Source organism: Hemibagrus wyckioides, linkage group LG01 (assembly GCF_019097595.1).
Source record: "Hemibagrus wyckioides isolate EC202008001 linkage group LG01, SWU_Hwy_1.0, whole genome shotgun sequence".
Taxonomy (NCBI): Eukaryota; Metazoa; Chordata; class Actinopteri; order Siluriformes; family Bagridae; genus Hemibagrus; species Hemibagrus wyckioides.
In genome coordinates, this window is record NC_080710.1 from 33,917,489 (window position 1) to 33,933,279 (window position 15,791).

Genomic DNA, 15,791 nt, shown 5'->3' on the forward strand with positions numbered 1-15,791 from the left:
AGGAGGAGATGGTTCACTCATCACAGAGAGAGAGAGAGCAGTGAGTCTGATCTCCAACTTTGACATTAGACACTGTAGAGGATCACTCTGAGCTCAGAGCAGGCCTGAGTCCGAGCGGTACACCGAACTAGAACCACCAACACACATTATATAGTTCACCAGTCATGCTGGTTAATCTGTGTGTGTGTGTGTGTGTGTGTGTAGGGAGGCACGTTGAATAAGATGACAAAGAGATCAGAGGTGCAGAACTCTGAGGTTCAGACAGACACAGAAACACTAATCACCAACGAGGAGGAGACGGAGAGAGACAACTCCAGCATCAATTCTTAAACCTGTCTGTCTGTCTTTGTACCTGTCTGTCTCTCCCTGTATGTGTCTCTGTCTGCTTGTTTCTCTGTCTTTCTCTTCTTCTATCTTTCTCTCTCTCTCTACCTGTCTGTCTTTCTCTCTCTCTCTCCTGGTCTTTCTTTTTTTCTTTCTCTCTCTCTCTCTCTCTCTCTCTCTCTCTCTCTCGCTCTCTCTCTCTATCTGTCTGTTTTTCTCTCTCCTAACCTGCCTGTCTCTCACTTGACTTGTGGTGCTTTATGAATGAACTGAAATGAGATGGATGTGAAAGGGACAGCGTTTGTGTGTGTGTGTGTGTGTTCATGTTCATGTGCATGCCAGATTTATCAGGTTTATGACATTGTTATTTTAATGATGAATAATTTGCACATAAATTAACAGATTGATTTTGGGGGTAATTGTGTAACAGGGGTGTGTGTGTTAAAGCTGACAGTGTTCTCATTTAAAATCACATTTGTTTGGTTATACCAGGTTCATGTCGTATCTGAAGTATCATCACCAGAATTTGATCTTTTATAGAATAAACCTTTCTGATATAAACAGCTGTTTTTCTCATTCTTTCACATTTACTGTAAGTGTGTAAGGTGTAGTGTGTATTCCAGATGTGCCACACAGCTGGAGTAAGGTCCTGCAGGTTTGTTAAAGAGCGTAATAAAGTAAAACACTTCCTGAGGTCCAGTCACACCAAGCCTCACTCCTCAACCCTCAATCTTTTTTCAGGATTTACTCTTCCTAGTTTGCATGCCTTGACATACAGTATCTCACAAAAGTGAGTACACCCCTGACATTTTTGTAAATATTTTATTATATCTTTTCATGTGACAACACTGAAGAAATGACCCATGTACAGTAGTGAGTGTCCAGCCTGTATAACAGTGTAAATTTACTGTCCCCTCAAAATAACTCAACACACAGACATTAATGTCTAAACCGTTGGTAAACAAAAGTGACTCCACCCCTAAGTGGAAATGTCCAAATTGGGCCCAAAGTGTCAATATTTTGTGTGGCCACCATTATCTTCCAGCACTGCCTTAACCCTCTTGGTCATGGAGTTCACCAGAGCTTCACAGGTTGCCACTGGAGTCCTCTTCCACTCCTCCATGATGACATCACAGAGCTGGTGGATGTTAGAGACCTTGCGCTCCCCCACCTTCCGTTTGAGGATGCCCCACAGATGCTCAATAGGGTTTAGGTCTGGAGACATGCTTGGCCAGTCCATCACCTTTACAAGCTTCTTTAGCAAGGCAGTGGTGGTCTTGGAGGTGTGTTTGGGGTCGTTATCATGTTGGAATACTGCCCTGTGGCCCAGTCTCTGAAGGGAGGGGATCATGCTCTGCTTCAGTATGTCACAGTACATGTTAGCATTCATGGTTCCCTCAATGAACTGTAGCTCCCCAGTGCCGGCAGCACTCATGCAGGCCCAGACCATGACACTCCCACCACCATGCTTGACTGTAGGCAAGACACACTTGTCTTTGTACTCCTCACCTGGTTGCCCCCACACACGCTTGACACCATCTGAACCAAATAAGTTTATCCTGGTCTCATCGGACCACAGGACATGGTTCCAGTATTCCATGTCCTTAGTCTGCTTGTCTTCAGTAAACTGTATGTGGGCTTTCTTATGCATCATCTTTAGTAGAGGCTTCCTTCTGGGACGACAGCCATGCAGACCAATTTGATGCAGTGTGTGGCGTATGGTCTGAGCACTGACCGGCTGACCCCCCACCCCTCTGACATGCTGACCCCCCACCCCTCTGACCGGCTGACCCCCCACCCCTTCAACCTCTGCAGCAATGCTGGCAGCACTCATACGTCTATTTCCCAAAGACGACCTCTGGATATGACACTGAGCACATACACTCAACTTCTTTGGTGGACCATGGTGAGGCCTGTTCTGAGTAGAACCTGTCCTGTAAAACCGCTGTATGGTCTTGCCCACCGTGCTGCAGCTCAGTTTCAGGGTCTTGGCAATCTTCTTACAGCCTAGGCCATCTTTATGTAGAGCAACAAATCTTTTTTTCAGATCCTCAGAGAGTTCTTTGCCATGAGGTGCCATGTTGAACTTCCAGTGACCAGTTTGAGAGAGTGTGAGAGCGATAACACCAAATTTAACACACCTGCTCCCCATTCACACCTGAGACCTTGTAACACTAACGAGTCACATGACACTGGGGAGGGGAAATGGCTAATTGGACCCAATTTGGAGATTTCCACTAAAGGCCTGGTCACACTACAAGACTTTAACCGTCGGCAGATCGCTTTGCTGTTCAGACTACATGACTTCACTGTATGTCTTTTTGTCCTTGTGGTGTTCACACTACGCGACGCTTCATAAATGATCCACAAGAGGGCGTCGCACACCATCTGACAACAACGCCGTGTCACTCAACGCCTCGACGCCGTCCCCAAACCACGTTTTGTCACGAAAACACACGCAACAGGTGGATCCGGAAATGACGCAAGACTCTCGGTAGAGGTTTGTTTTGAAAATGGACGTCGGCAGGAGTCTCGCTCTTAATAAATGTAAATTTATTAAAATAAATGTTGTGTTCACACTATTTTTGAAGCCATGTTGCTGCTGCTGCTTTTCTTCCGGTGACCTCGACTCTGTTGACTTGCTCTCTCATTGGCTGGAGATCGTAGCTACAATTGACACCACGTGATGTGGAGTCGGCCGACCGTCCCAGATATTTAACATGTCAGATATCTGGATTTTGTTTGCGAGGTGTCAGCGAGCCTCTTTGATGCGTCGTTGAGTAGATCACACATAAAGATTGCCGAGTGCTGATCACCTGCTGATTTTCCCACGATCACAGACTGATCTGTCGGCCAACTCGTTAATTTACAAATCGGGCTTAAAATCCTGTAGTGTGAACGAGGCTTTAGGGGTGGAGTCACTTTTGTTTACCAACGGTTTAGACATTAATGTCTGTGTGTTGAGTTATTTTGAGGGGACAGTAAATTTACACTGTTATACAGGCTGGACACTCACTACTGTACATTGGAGCAGAGGGTCATTTCTTCAGTGTTGTCACATGAAAAGATATAATAAAATATTTACAAAAATGTCAGGGGTGTACTCACTTTTGTGAGATACTGTATGTGATCATTTTATCATATCATATACACAGACTTGTCCTGTGAGCTGGAGCTGCTAAAGGCTACGGTCAGCTCCTACATTCTAGCCTCCAGATGCACTAACACACTGCTCCTGTAGAGCAAAAGCCACCTTAGATGTAGAGATTTCATGACTAAAGTCAAATAATTTCATCCATAATTCTAAATCAAAGCCAAAGACAGAGGGCTTTTAAAGTCAGAAGTTTATTGTCCAGTAGGAAAGACAGGAGGAAGGTCACTAAGGGTCAAGTCCAGAGTTGCTCTTTCTCTCTGTTACTCTTTCTTCATCTGCTGACTGTCTTTGGTGTTGTTCTTCTTCTTCTTCCTGAGCTTCTGGAAGGATGGTATGGAAAAGCGCTTCAGCTTCTTATCAGCGGTCTCAAGTTCCTTCTTCTCTCCTGCCTCCAGCTCTTCTGTCATCTCCTGCATGGGGGCCATCTCCAGAGGCTTCTGCTCCATCCTCTCCTTTTCAGCCTGAGACCTTCTCCTCAGTTCATTCACCAGCAGAAGCTCCTCCATGGCCTGTCTCTTTCTCGACAGGTGCTCGAATCTCTCTTTATTTTTCTCCTTCTCCATGTTCTTCCTTTCTTTCTCCAGCTCCAGCACCATCCTCCTTTTTTCTTCCTGAAGCTCTTTCTTCAGTTCCTCCCTTTCCTTCACCAGAGCGTTGATCACTTCTGTTGACTGAACTTCTCTCTCCTTGCTCTCCATCAGCTCCCGTTTCTCTTGACTCGCGTACGAGGAAGTCTGAAAGACGTCGATGATCAGTCCGAGCTCCAGGTGTCTCTTCATCTTAACCCTTTCCTTCACCAGAACGTTGATCACTTCTGTGGAGCGAGCTTCTCTAGCTTTACTGTCTCTCAGCTGGAGCTCAAGTCTCTCTATCTCTTTCTCCAAGTCCTGTCTTCTCTTGATGTTCTTCCTCTTACGGAGCTTCTGGAACCAGCGTGGACCGAAGTTCTTCAGCCTCTTATCGACTTCCTTCAGCCCCTCCCTCGTCTCAGGATCCATGTTCCTGGCTTTCTGCTTGAGTTCCTCCACAGTTTCTTTCAGGTTGTCCACCTCTGTGGTCATCGCCTCCAGCTTTTTTTCCTCTTGAAGAAAGATTTGCTCCAGTTCTTCAGAGTGTTTTTTCCAGCTGTCTTCAGCTATCTTCTGCTTTTCGTAAAACCACTCTGTCTCCTCCTCCATGTTCCTTCTCTCTTCCTCAAGCTGGAGCATCAAGCTGTCTTTATCAGCCTGAAATCTTCTCCTCATTTCATCCCTTTCCTTCAGCAGAGCCTCCATCTCTTCTCTCATCTGAGCTTCTCTGACCTCGCTCTCTCTCCGCTGGAGCTCCAACAATCTCTCTTTCTCCTTCTCCATCTTCTCCTTCACTTCCTCCAGCTCCAGCACCAAGCTGTCTTTATCAGCCAGGAACCTTTTCTCCATTTCATCCCTTTCCTTCAGCAGAGCCTCCATCTCTGATCATTTCAGACCATCAGTCATTCAGAAACAACAGCAGAGAAACAGCAGTTAGGAGAAAAACCATCCCAACAACAGAATCATCAAAAATGGAGTGAAAAATGTCCTCATCATTTCCTCTTAGATTTTTGAAGACAGATTAAAAAGGAGGGAAGTAAAGGAGATGAAATCAGGTGTGAATGGTGTTCAAGCTTTTCTCCATCACTTTACTCAATCTTTCCTCTAAACTCTTTCTGGTCACATGACCTCCAGTTACACAGAAAACTGCTTTTATCCAAACAGAGAGGTTTTTTCCTCTTTACCTGAAAATCCTGTTAGCTTCTCACACATTTCTGCAGATGGACAAACTGGTAGTAGATGATGCAGATCTTCAACTTGGTCTGAACGCAGTGTTAGTGTGTGATTGTGTGTTGGTGTGTGTCAGTGTGGGTGTCATGGAAACGGAATCGGAATCATTCTGGAACTTCACTCTATGACACTGTGAGTTCTGACCAGATGCAGGACCACTGTGTCCACTGCTGCAAAGGAGTTCTCTTCTTTCTCATTGTTTTAACAAACTAAACAGAAGAAGAAGAAGAAGAAGAAGAAGAAGAAGAAGATCTCTTCCTTAAGTTTCAGAGAGAGAATAAAGAGAGACTGATGAGGGGATGAGTGTTTATAGCTGAAGAGAAAGAATAAAGAGAGACAATAAGTCAGCTTTAAAACACGTCCTCGAGTGTTTATTTACTTATTTGTAAGAAAATATTTAATAAATTTAGTAGTTTCTGCATTAGGAGTGTTTTCACGAACTGTCCAACAGGTGGCGCCAGACCCACACCACTGCTTAACAGACTGCCGTTATAAACCCCTCCCGCGCTGATCATCTTCATGATGGTGATTTATTAAACTCCGGGTCTATAAAGGAATCGGTTTATTTTAAAATAAAGGTGTTCATGAAATGACAGAGTGAATAATTAGTGTTTACACTCAGTGGGAACTTCCTGTCCTGTCCACCGAACTTGATTCCCGTTGTTTCTTCCCTAAAGTGCACTCTCCGTTACCATTGGATACGGATTCCGTGGTGACGCGGCGGCTGGTGGGCGGGACTATGCTGATGATTGGGTGCTGGAAGCCGCCAATCACATGGAACCCGTCCTCTCTGTGTGTTGTGTAGTGTAAAAACTCCAGTGTAGTGTGTGTGCGCGCGCGCGGGTGTGTGTACGTTATCCGCGGTCCGGGTGTCCGCCGGAGTCTGCGCAGATCTAACGGATGGGCGATTCCGCTCCTTTTCCGACGCAAAGTCTCTGAAACATGAGGAGAAACGGAGCCTGGACATTTCCGCCGCACTGCCCGCTGCACTTTTGACTGCGCGTGAAACTGCTGCGCCCCTCCACCGGACCCCCTGTGTGTGTGTGTGTGTGTGTTTCCTCCGTCTGCTGGGTAAGTTTTTCAGAGACTCGGGTTAAAGTACCCGCTGGTGTGTGTGTGTGTGTGTGTTTTACACCGCAGCCGGGAGTGTGTGTGTGTGTGTGTGTGGGGAGGGTGGGAGACACGGGGCTGTGTGGTGGAGCTGTTAAACACTGCACTGATGCAGCTTTATTCATTCTCATGCGCAGAAAGTTGTGCGTAGTTTGAGTCCAGACTGCAGACCGCTTCACGAGGACCTGTGAGGACAGGGACAGTTTCACGAGGACCTGTGAGGACAGGGACAGTTTCACGAGGACCTGTGAGGACAGGGACAGTTTCACGAGGACCTGTGAGGACAGGGACAGTTTCATGAGAGCCCCTGCATCAGTGCAGTTTTTATTAGGTCTATGATTAGAACATTTGTTTAATTTATTTGTATTAATTATTGATTATTATTTATTGATTATATTACATATAGGTTGTTTTTGTGAGGACTTTGATAGATTATTAGATATTTAGTAGCATTAAAATGATTTAATTAACAGATTCTATTTTTGATTATTATTATTAGAATATAAAGAAACAGTTTTTCTGTTTTTTACCTGTGACTGTGATGCACTACAGGTTATGAAGTCAGTGATCGGACACTGGTGGTTGTGTTATGGTCAGTGATCGGACACTGGTGGTTGTGTTATGGTCAGTGATCGGACACTGGTGGTTGTGTTATGGTCAGTGATCAGACACTGGTTGTGTTATGGTCAGTGATCAGACACTGGTTGTGTTATGGTCAGTGATCGGACACTGGTTGTGTTATGGTCAGTGATCAGACACTGGTTGTGTTATGGTCAGTGATCGGACACTGGTTGTGTTATGGTCAGTGATCAGACACTGGTTGTGTTATGGTCAGTGATCGGACACTGGTTGTGTTATGGTCAGTGATCAGACACTGGTTGTGTTATGGTCAGTGATCAGACACTGGTTGTGTTATGAAGTCAGTGATCAGACACTGGTTGTGTTATGGTCAGTGATCGGACACTGGTTGTGTTATGGTCAGTGATCAGACACTGGTTGTGTTATGAAGTCAGTGATCAGACACTGGTTGTGTTATGGTCAGTGATCAGACACTGGTTGTGTTATGGTCAGTGATCAGACACTGGTGGTTGTGTTATGGTCAGTGATCGGACACTGGTTGTGTTATGGTCAGTGATCGGACACTGGTTGTGTTATGGTCAGTGATCAGACACTGGTGGTTGTGTTATGGTCAGTGATCGGACACTGGTTGTGTTATGGTCAGTGATCAGACACTGGTTGTGTTATGAAGTCAGTGATCAGACACTGGTTGTGTTATGGTCAGTGATCAGACACTGGTTGTGTTATGGTCAGTGATCGGACACTGGTTGTGTTATGGTCAGTGATCGGACACTGGTTGTGTTATGGTCAGTGATCAGACACTGGTTGTGTTATGGTCAGTGATCAGACACTGGTTGTGTTATGAAGTCAGTGATCAGACACTGGTTGTGTTATGGTCAGTGATCGGACACTGGTTGTGTTATGGTCAGTGATCAGACACTGGTTGTGTTATGGTCAGTGATCAGACACTGGTTGTGTTATGGTCAGTGATCAGACACTGGTTGTGTTATGAAGTCAGTGATCAGACACTGGTTGTGTTATGGTCAGTGATCAGACACTGGTTGTGTTATGGTCAGTGATCAGACACTGGTTGTGTTATGGTCAGTGATCAGACACTGGTTGTGTTATGGTCAGTGATCAGACACTGGTTGTGTTATGGTCAGTGATCAGACACTGGTTGTGTTATGGTCAGTGATCAGACACTGGTTGTGTTATGGTCAGTGATCAGACACTGGTGGTTGTGTTATGGTCAGTGATCAGACACTGGTGGTTGTGTTATGGTCAGTGATCAGACACTGGTTGTGTTATGGTCAGTGATCAGACACTGGTTGTGTTATGGTCAGTGATCAGACACTGGTTGTGTTATGGTCAGTGATCAGACACTGGTTGTGTTATGGTCAGTGATCAGACACTGGTTGTGTTATGGTCAGTGATCAGACACTGGTTGTGTTATGGTCAGTGATCAGACACTGGTTGTGTTATGGTCAGTGATCAGACACTGGTTGTGTTATGGTCAGTGATCAGACACTGGTTGTGTTATGGTCAGTGATCAGACACTGGTGGTTGTGTTATGGTCAGTGATCAGACACTGGTGGTTGTGTTATGGTCAGTGATCAGACACTGGTTGTGTTATGGTCAGTGATCAGACACTGGTGGTCGTGTTATGGTCAGTGATCAGACACTGGTGGTCGTGTTATGGTCAGTGATCAGACACTGGTGGTCGTGTTATGGTCAGTGATCAGACACTGGTGGTCGTGTTATGGTCAGTGATCAGACACTGGTGGTCGTGTTATGGTCAGTGATCAGACACTGGTGGTCGTGTTATGGTCAGTGATCAGACACTGGTGGTTGTGTTATGGTCAGTGATCAGACACTGGTGGTTGTGTTATGGTCAGTGATCAGACACTGGTTGTGTTATGGTCAGTGATCAGACACTGGTGGTTGTGTTATGGTCAGTGATCAGACACTGGTGGTTGTGTTATGGTCAGTGATCAGACACTGGTGGTTGTGTTATGGTCAGTGATCAGACACTGGTGGTTGTGTTATGAAGTCAGTGATCAGACACTGGTTGTGTTATGGTCAGTGATCAGACACTGGTGGTTGTGTTATGAAGTCAGTGATCAGACACTGGTGGTCGTGTTATGGTCAGTGATCAGACACTGGTGGTCGTGTTATGGTCAGTGATCAGACACTGGTGGTCGTGTTATGGTCAGTGATCAGACACTGGTGGTCGTGTTATGGTCAGTGATCAGACACTGGTGGTCGTGTTATGGTCAGTGATCAGACACTGGTGGTCGTGTTATGGTCAGTGATCAGACACTGGTTGTGTTATGGTCAGTGATCAGACACTGGTTGTGTTATGGTCAGTGATCAGACACTGGTTGTGTTATGGTCAGTGATCAGACACTGGTGGTTGTGTTATGGTCAGTGATCAGACACTGGTGGTTGTGTTATGAAGTCAGTGATCAGACACTGGTGGTTGTGTTATGGTCAGTGATCAGACACTGGTGGTTGTGTTATGGTCAGTGATCAGACACTGGTGGTTGTGTTATGGTCAGTGATCAGACACTGGTGGTTGTGTTATGGTCAGTGATCAGACACTGGTGGTCGTGTTATGGTCAGTGATCAGACACTGGTGGTCGTGTTATGGTCAGTGATCAGACACTGGTGGTCGTGTTATGGTCAGTGATCAGACACTGGTGGTCGTGTTATGGCCAGTGATCAGACACTGGTGGTCGTGTTATGGCCAGTGATCAGACACTGGTTGTGTTATGGTCAGTGATCAGACACTGGTTGTGTTATGGTCAGTGATCAGACACTGGTGGTTGTGTTATGGTCAGTGATCAGACACTGGTGGTTGTGTTATGAAGTCAGTGATCAGACACTGGTGGTTGTGTTATGGTCAGTGATCAGACACTGGTGGTTGTGTTATGGTCAGTGATCAGACACTGGTGGTTGTGTTATGGTCAGTGATCAGACACTGGTGGTTGTGTTATGGTCAGTGATCAGACACTGGTGGTTGTGTTATGGTCAGTGATCAGACACTGGTGGTTGTGTTATGGTCAGTGATCAGACACTGGTGGTTGTGTTATGGTCAGTGATCAGACACTGGTTGTGTTATGGTCAGTGATCAGACACTGGTTGTGTTATGGTCAGTGATCAGACACTGGTGGTTGTGTTATGGTCAGTGATCAGACACTGGTGGTTGTGTTATGGTCAGTGATCAGACACTGGTGGTTGTGTTATGAAGTCAGTGATCAGACACTGGTGGTTGTGTTATGAAGTCAGTGATCAGACACTGGTGGTTGTGTTATGGTCAGTGATCAGACACTGGTGGTTGTGTTATGGTCAGTGATCAGACACTGGTGGTTGTGTTATGGTCAGTGATCAGACACTGGTGGTCGTGTTATGGTCAGTGATCAGACACTGGTGGTCGTGTTATGGTCAGTGATCAGACACTGGTGGTCGTGTTATGGTCAGTGATCAGACACTGGTGGTCGTGTTATGGTCAGTGATCAGACACTGGTGGTCGTGTTATGGTCAGTGATCAGACACTGGTGGTTGTGTTATGAAGTCAGTGATCAGACACTGGGAGGTGTATGATGTGTGTGTGTGTGTTTGGCAGGTATCTGTACACCTGGATCCTCTGCAGTCTGGGATGTGGGCGTGTCCTGAGGGGTGCTGTGTGGGCTTTGGATCAGAGTGGCACGGGTGATGCAGTATTCCGGGTGTTGTTAAGTTCAGTAGATCGGACAGATCAGACTGGGGCACCATGGCGGCGAAAGAGAACCCTTGCCGTAAGTTCCAGGCGAATATCTTCAACAAGAGCAAGTGCCAAAACTGCTTCAAACCCCGAGAGTCACACCTGCTCTCTGACGATGACTACACACAGGTACACACACACACACACACACACACACACACAGGTACACACACACACACACAAGTACACACACACACAAGTACACACACACACACACACAGGTACACACACACAGGTACACACAGGTACACACACACAGGTACACACAGGTACACACACACACGTACACAGGTACACACACACACACAGGTACACACGTACACACACAAACACACACACACAGGTACACACGAACACACCTGCTCTATGACGACGACTACACACAGGAACACACAGGTACACACACACCTGCTCTCTGATGATGACTACACACAGATACACACACACACACACACAGGTACACACACACACCTGCTCTCTGATGATGACTACACACAGATACACACACACAGGTACACACACACACACACCTGCTCTCTGATAACTACACACAGATACACACAGACACACAGGTACACACACACACACACACCTGCTCTCTGATGACAACTACACACAGATACACACACACACACACACACAGGTACACACACACACCTGCTCTCTGATGATGACTACACACAGATACACACACACAGGTACACACACACACACCTGCTCTCTGATGATGACTACACACAGGTACACACACACAGATACACACACACACAGGTACACACACACACCTGCTCTCTGATGATGACTACACACAGGTACACACACACAGGTACACACACACAGGTACACACACATACCTGCTCTCTGATGACGACTACACACAGGTACACACACACACAGGTACACACACATACCTGCTCTCTGATGACGACTACACACAGATACACACACACACACACACAGGTACACACACATACCTGCTCTCTGATGACGACTACACACAGGTACACACACACACAGGTACACACACATACCTGCTCTCTGATGACGACTACACACAGGTACACACACACACACACAGGTACACACACACACACAGGTACACACACATACCTGCTCTCTGATGACGACTACACACAGGTACACACACACACAGGTACACACACACACACCTGCTCTCTGATGACGACTACACACAGGTACACACACACACAGGTACACACACACACACCTGCTCTCTGATGACGACTACACACAGGTACACACACACACAGGTACACACACATACCTGCTGTCTGATGACGACTACACACAGGTACACACACACAGGTACACCCACACACAGGTACACACACACACAGGTACACACACATACCTGCTCTCTGATGACGACTACACACAGATACACACACACACACACACAGGTACACACACATACCTGCTCTCTGATGACGACTACACACAGGTACACACACACACAGATACACACACACACAGGTACACACACATACCTGCTCTCTGATGACGACTACACACAGGTACACACACACACAGATACACACACACACAGGTACACACACATACCTGCTCTCTGATGACGACTACACACAGGTACACACACACACACAGATACACACACACACAGGTACACACACATACCTGCTCTCTGATGACGACTACACACAGGTACACACACACACACACACAGGTACACACACACACCTGCTCTCTGATGATGACTACACACAGATACACACACACACACACAGGTACACACACACACAGGTACACACACACACACACATACCTGCTCTCTGATGACGACTACACACAGATACACACACACACAGGTACACACACACATACCTGCTCTCTGATGACGACTACACACAGATACACACACACACACAGGTGTACACACACACACAGGTACACACACACACCTGCTCTCTGATGATGACTACACACAGGTACACACACACACAGGTACACACACACACACCTGCTCTCTGATGACGACTACACACAGGTACACACACGTACACACACACACACCTGCTCTCTGATGATGACTACACACAGATACACACACACACACACAGGTGTACACACACACACAGGTACACACACACACCTGCTCTCTGATGATGACTACACACAGATACACACACACACACACAGGTACACACACATACCTGCTCTCTGATGACGACTACACACAGATACACACACACACACACACAGGTACACACACACACCTGCTCTCTGATGACGACTACACACACACACACAGGTACACACACACACACCTGCTCTCTGATGACGACTACACACAGATACACACACACACAGGTACACACACACACCTGCTCTCTGATGACGACTACACACAGGTACACACACACACAGATACACACACACACAGGTACACACACATACCTGCTCTCTGATGACGACTACACACAGGTACACACACACACAGATACACACACACACAGGTACACACACACACCTGCTCTCTGATGATGACTACACACAGATACACACACACACACACACAGGTACACACACACCTGCTCTCTGATGATGACTACACACAGATACACACACACAGACCTGCTCTCTGATGACAACTACACACAGATACACACACACAGGTACACACACAGATACACACACACACACACAGGTACACACACAGATCTGCTCTCTGATGACGACTACACACAGGTACACACACACACACACACCTGCTCCCTGATGACGGCTACACACAGGTACACACACACACAGGTGTACACACACACACACACACACACAGGTACACACACACACACACACACACACACACAGGTACACACACACACACCTGCTCTCTGATGACAACTACACACAGATACACACACACACACCTGCTCTCTGATAATGACTACACACAGGTACACACACACACAGGTACACACACACACAGGTACACACACATACCTGCTCTCTGATAATGACTACACACAGGTACACACACACACAGGTACACACACACACAGGTACACACACATACCTGCTCTCTGATGACGACTACACACAGATACACACACACACACACACAGGTACACACACATACCTGCTCTCTGATGACTACACACAGATACACACACACACACAGGTACACACACACACACACACCTGCTCTCTGATGATGACTACACACAGATACACACACACACACAGGTACACACACACACACCTGCTCTCTGATGATGACTACACACAGATACACACACACAGATAAACACACACACACAGACCTGCTCTCTGATGATGACTACACACAGGTACACACACACACAGGTGTGTACACACACACACAGGTACACACACGTACACACACACACACCTGCTCTCTGATGATGACTACACACAGATACACACACACACACACACAGGTGTACACACACACACAGGTACACACACACACCTGCTCTCTGATGATGACTACACACAGATACACACACACACAGGTACACACACACACACACCTGCTCTCTGATGACAACTACACACAGATACACACACACACACACAGGTACACACACACACACACCTGCTCTCTGATGATGACTACACACAGATACACACACACACACACAGGTGTACACACACACACATGTACACACACACACCTGCTCTCTGATGACGACTACACACAGGTACACACACACACAGGTACACACACATACCTGCTCTCTGATGACGACTACACACAGATACACACACACACACACCTGCTCTCTGATGATGACTACACACAGATACACACACACACACACACACACACAGGTACACACACACACACACCTGCTCTCTGATGATGACTACACACAGGTACACACACACACAGGTACACACACACACACCTGCTCTCTGATGACGACTACACACAGGTACACACATGTACACACACACACACACCTGCTCTCTGATGATGACTACACACAGATACACACACACACACACACACAGGTGTACACACACACACAGGTACACACACACACCTGCTCTCTGATGATGACTACACACAGATACACACACACACAGGTACACACACATACCTGCTCTCTGATGACGACTACACACAGATACACACACACACAGGTACACACACACACACCTGCTCTCTGATGACGACTACACACAGATACACACACACACACAGGTACACACACACAAATACCTGCTCTCTGATGACGACTACACACAGATACACACACACACAGGTACACACACATACCTGCTCTCTGATGACGACTACACACAGGTACACACACACACAGATACACACACACACACAGGTACACACACATACCTGCTCTCTGATGACGACTACACACAGATACACACACACACAGGTACACACACACACAGGTACACACACATACCTGCTCTCTGATGATGACTACACACAGATACACACACACACAGGTACACACACACCTGCTCTCTGATGATGACTACACACAGATACACACACACACAGGTACACACACACACAGGTACACACACATACCTGCTGTCTGATGATGACTACACACAGATACACACACACACACAGGTACACACACACCTGCTCTCTGATGATGACTACACACAGATACACACACACAGATACACACACACAGACCTGCTCTCTGATGACGACTACACACAGGTACACACACACACCTGCTCCCTGATGACGGCTACACACAGGTACACACACACACAGGTGTACACACACACACACACACACAGGTACACACACACACACACACACACACCTGCTCTCTGATGACAACTACACACAGATACACACACACACACACACCTGCTCTCTGATGATGACTACACACAGGTACACACACACACAGGTACACACACACACAGGTACACACACATACCTGCTCTCTGATGACGACTACACACAGATACACACACACACACACACACACACACAGATACACACACATACCTGTTCTCTGATGATGACTACACACAGATACACACACACACACAGGTACACACACACACACACACACCTGCTCTCTGATGA

At 46.7% G+C, this 15,791-nt stretch overlaps 2 protein-coding genes across 8 annotated transcripts in view; both read left to right on the top strand.

Moving 5' to 3' along the window:
- The window catches only part of mfsd1l (major facilitator superfamily domain containing 1-like), a 44,204-nt gene extending 43,331 nt beyond the window's left edge, over positions 1 to 873 (top strand). The window contains exon 13 of the mRNA XM_058391175.1: positions 205 to 873. Within this exon, the coding sequence (XP_058247158.1) occupies positions 205 to 330 (126 nt within the window). The 3' untranslated portion in view covers positions 331 to 873. The remainder of the gene's footprint in view (positions 1 to 204) is intronic.
- Positions 874 to 6,064: 5,191 nt separating this feature from the next.
- si:ch73-103b11.2 (protein outspread) overlaps positions 6,065 to 15,791 on the top strand; it is a 134,939-nt gene continuing 125,212 nt past the window's right edge. For 4 of the 7 annotated variants that reach the window (XM_058399896.1, XM_058399870.1, XM_058399886.1 and 1 more), the window contains exons 1-2: positions 6,068 to 6,348; positions 10,571 to 10,837. In XM_058399896.1, the coding sequence (XP_058255879.1) occupies positions 10,718 to 10,837 (120 nt within the window). In that variant the 5' untranslated portion in view covers positions 6,068 to 6,348; positions 10,571 to 10,717. Of the gene's footprint in view, positions 6,349 to 6,540; positions 6,719 to 10,570; positions 10,838 to 15,791 lie in introns of those variants that run through there. The other 3 variants (XM_058399921.1, XM_058399904.1, XM_058399877.1) reach the window with 3 other exon arrangements.